We start from the raw sequence: 4371 nt of genomic DNA on the forward strand, positions 1-4371 counted from the left end.
CTTTTCTTTTATGCCCAATTGGGCTTGTTATCGAACCAGGTTAAGCTATCTTTTTACTTTTTCTCCATTTCCCTTCTTCTCTTCTCCTTTAACCTATGCTTGATTGCCCTCTAATTTTTTCTCTTCTCCTTTTCTTTTCTTACTTGGGCCTTGTCAAGCCTCTCTTTTCTCTCTCTTATCTTCTTCTTTTCTAGCCTTGATTAGGCTTCTCTCTTCTCTCTCCTATTTCCTTCTTGTTGGGCTCGGTTGGGCCTAATTTATTTTTGGCCCAATCAATATCTTACTTGTTACTATTATCACAACTCAGACACCAAATTGTTTTACTATCAGACAAATAAGAAACAGGACAAATATGTTTGTCGATACACCAAGGTAAAAAACCTATCCGCATGTGAATATGAGTACAAGGTCATGGAATCTATGGGAGATGGTGCTTTATAATCTTTCTGTGACAACGAATCTATGAATGCAGGAAAATCTGGCTGCACTCCCAAAATTTGGAAGGCTGGGGAATCAGTCCCAGCGTTGATATCTGAAAAGTAGCCAATACACGGCCGTTCATTTCTGCTGATATACATGACAAGGTGCGTTGCTGGACCTGGGCCACAAACACAGAGAGAGTATAACATGGAGGCATTTTGGGGAGGGCTGTTCGTATTTCCACAGAAGAATTGTCAAGTTCCGAGCAAATTTGTTTGCTAGCTAGTGAAATGGGCAGATACCCCACGATTTATTTAACTTATTTTCGAAGGAGTGGCGCTAGGCTTACCCTTTAGTTATCAGTAACCTTGCAAAAACAATAAAAAAATAAAAAAAAATGACAAAAGAGTTTCGGGAGGTGTCTTTTCGTTGTTTTCTACACACAAACGACAGAGTAGGCATTGAGCATTTGCGTTGGATTTTCTATTTTTATTCCATCTCCTTGTATTTGTCCGGTATTTGTTTATGGCCTTTGGACATGACTCTTGAATCTTTCTGGCTACACATCACTCAAACCTACACCTTCTCCTGTTCTTGAAATCAACTATCAATGGAGGAAAACGCAGAAAATCGACAATAGAGCCAAGTAACGAATCACGCAGTCAGTTTTATTAGCACATATTGGATTTGATTCAAAGCGTTGGCGTATAGTAACGATCTATATAACAGTTGTGAAATACAGTAGAATTTTACAATAATTCGTAACTGGATTGTAATAATCTCACTAGTTTTTTTTTGTTTTTTTTAATAATAACTTCACTTCCTGTAAGCATATCTCTAACTAACCACTATACTTTTGACTATAAGCTTGCTTGTGAAAGCAACTACCCACCCCTTCCACGAAGGAACAATCATCCAATGAAAGCAAGAAAATGACCCTCCACCATTTCTCTTTGTATATAGCTATAGTTGAAGCCCTCACTACTCATTTTATTATACCAAAAAGGATACATTAATTTAAAACCAAAAATTAAAAAAAAAAATGTCCCTAAAGACCTTGTGATTACAATGGATGTTATTGTGTTATACATACATAAACGAATAATAATAATAATAATAATAATAATAATATATGTATTATGAGTCAATAAACAAAAGATTGGGGCCCGTTTCTTCACTTTGATCAGACAAGGTCATGACCACCACCTATGAAGCTGTTTTCTGACGAGGAAGTGCAAATGGTGATCATACCGTTACAGTCAGACACACTATCTTGCAAGCTCAACAAGAGATGTGAAGTGCTAAAACTCATCGTAGGTTTTGCTCTTGGGACAAGAGGGACCTCAGCTTCCCCCACGAGCATCTGGACCACACCCCTCATAGTGGGTCTAGCCATTGGGTCAGGGTGCGAACAAGCTAACCCAACCAGCAAAACCCTCCTCATCTCGCTCTCATCAAATTGACCCTCAAGCCTATCATCAGCTGCCGCTAGCAATCTGCCTTCTCTGTGTAAATTCCAAACCCATTCAACCAAATTCCCATTAAGCGTAACTTTCCCAACCCCACTGGTCTCTTTTTCGATGGGTCTTCTCCCACTAGCCACTTCAAGAACCACAGCTCCATAACTAAATACATCGGTTTTCTCCGTTGCTCTCCCTGTTAATAGATACTCGGGAGCTAAATACCCCATTGTACCAGCAGCTACTGTTGCATCTGGCGATTTATCATGCTCAATTTGCCTGGCCAATCCAAAATCTCCTAATCTTGCATTGAACCCCTCATCCAGCATAATATTGCTGGTCTTAATATCTCTATGAATCACCTGGTTTTCACATTCTTGATGCAAATAAGCTAGAGCAGAAGCAACACCAAGTAAGACTTTACGCCTATGTGGCCATGGCAAAGGCGTTCTTGCCTCGAACAAAGCTTTATCAAGACTCCCATTGGGCATCAAGTCATAAACAAGCAAAATTTCACCTTTTTCATGGCACCAACCTTGAAGCCGAACAAGATTTCGATGCCTTAGAGTCCCAATTATCGACAATTCAGATAAAAACTCATTCTTTCCTTGACTGTTATGACTACACCGCTTCACCGCCACAATGTCACCAGTCTCCGGCAATATACCCTTATAAACAATACCAAATGCTCCATGACCAATAATTCTATTCGCATTAAAGCATTTAGTAGCTGATTTAAGCTCTCTGTAGCTAAACTCCTTAGGCATTTTGATAACCTCTGATGCAAAAGACTCTGACTCTTTTACACGCTTGGACCTTTTAGAGAAAACCCAGATAAGAACACCGGCGAAGATAACAAAAAAAGCACTAGCAGTCACCACCCCTGCAACAGCCCCTGCACCCTGCTTGCAGAGCTGATTATGACACGAATCAGACTTAGCACTCTTACCACCAACTGACTCTAAACCACTAGGAGCCAAAGTTGGTGGCGGGGACTTAACAGAATTGGCCGTTGGATTCATCAAACTAGCCGTTGGAGGTGGAGGTACAGGAGAAGATGACTCAGAACCTGAACTTAACTGAAAAGATGAACTGAAACTCCACCACTCAATACTATGAACCTCTGTACTTCCTTGAGTAGACCCAGAAAACCCAACATACATAAAATCATTAACATACTGGTCCAAGTCAAGATTAAAAGACAAGATTGGTTCTTTGGGCTTAAGATTTGAATATGAAACAGAAATGTTAAAGCTTAGGTTTGTACCATCATAATCGATCCAAGCATTAACAAGATCACCACTTTTTAAATCAATATTAATAGCTCCTAAATCACCAATTTGTGTAGAAACCATACTACTTAGATCCAAACCCACATGGTTCCCATTAATGTCTTTAAACTCCACGTCCATTAAAGTATCAAACTCGACCGCCACAAAACTGGAAGCAGCCTTTGGCATGTCGTTGGTGTTGAGGAGTCCAAGGAAGCCGCCGGCAGCACCGAGGGTATCGGAGTCAGGCGAGAGGACAAAAGCTAGGCCACCGCCGATGGAGGAAGGGTTCAGATTAGCAACAGAAAAGGAGAAGAAAGTGGAGAAGCTGGTGATGGCGTGAGTGGAGGGCTGCCGGAATCTGATGGGTTTAGAGTAGAGAACTTTGCCGGCGCCAGAATTGGGGACGTCGAGGTCACGAGTGAGACGGACGTTGCCATTGTTTAAGTGAGCGTCGCCGAGGAGCTTAAGACTGCTAAGTGTTAAAGTACCGAAGTCAAAATCAGTCGATGTTGCTTTGGTTGTTAACAGTACTAAACAGAGGAGGAGAAACAGAGGAAGGGGTAAAGTACCAATGTCCGAAGTTTTGCAAGAGAGAGACATCAAGACATTAGCATTATAGAATTGACTGTTTGAGGTTTATTGGAGAGGTGAAGAGAAGGAGATTGAGAACGCTTCACGGGTTTTGTCAGAGAGTGAGAAAAGAACTGGAAGCAGAACAAAAACGGAAGCAAGCAAGGAAACAAAGGAATGGTGTGCGAGTGAGGGAATCCGAAGAGAGGTGAAGAAGACAGGTGGAAGTGAGGGACTGACACGTGGCCATATGTAACGGTTATTTTTTCGGTGAAGAAGAAACGTTTTTTCCCCTCCTGTCCTTTTTGTTTGCTTCGCACGGTTACATGGTTGCACGTAGCGGTAAAAGTCATGAATGGCCGCCCTTTATGGAAATTGGAGTTGCTAATTAGGACCAAAGTAGGGTAAAAAAGAGAGATTCATCCAAAGCATGCCTGGTTTGCATTATTGATGCAAGTAAAAAAAGAAGAGAAAGTACAGAAAACCTGAATTGTTTGGTATTAAAAGTTAAGAAATATATATATATATATATATATAAAATATCTTAAAAAACAGTATAGATAAACTTGAGCTGCTGCTTAGCAGTCTAATCAAACATCAAGATTAGCTTCGTATAATTTTATGTTAATGGGATGACATAAACATGG

General features: G+C 40.6%; 1 protein-coding gene across 1 annotated transcript; it reads right to left on the reverse strand.

Moving 5' to 3' along the window:
* Window positions 1–1386: 1386 nt before the first annotated feature.
* LOC7465309 (L-type lectin-domain containing receptor kinase VIII.1) lies at window positions 1387–3930 on the reverse strand. The gene has a single exon (XM_024587291.2). The coding sequence runs from the start codon at window positions 3752–3754 to the stop codon at window positions 1604–1606; it is 2151 nt and encodes a 716-aa protein (XP_024443059.1). The 5' UTR covers window positions 3755–3930; the 3' UTR covers window positions 1387–1603.
* Between the last annotated feature and the right edge of the window lie 441 nt (window positions 3931–4371).

Source organism: Populus trichocarpa, chromosome 16 (assembly GCF_000002775.5).
Source record: "Populus trichocarpa isolate Nisqually-1 chromosome 16, P.trichocarpa_v4.1, whole genome shotgun sequence".
Taxonomy (NCBI): domain Eukaryota; kingdom Viridiplantae; phylum Streptophyta; class Magnoliopsida; order Malpighiales; family Salicaceae; genus Populus; species Populus trichocarpa.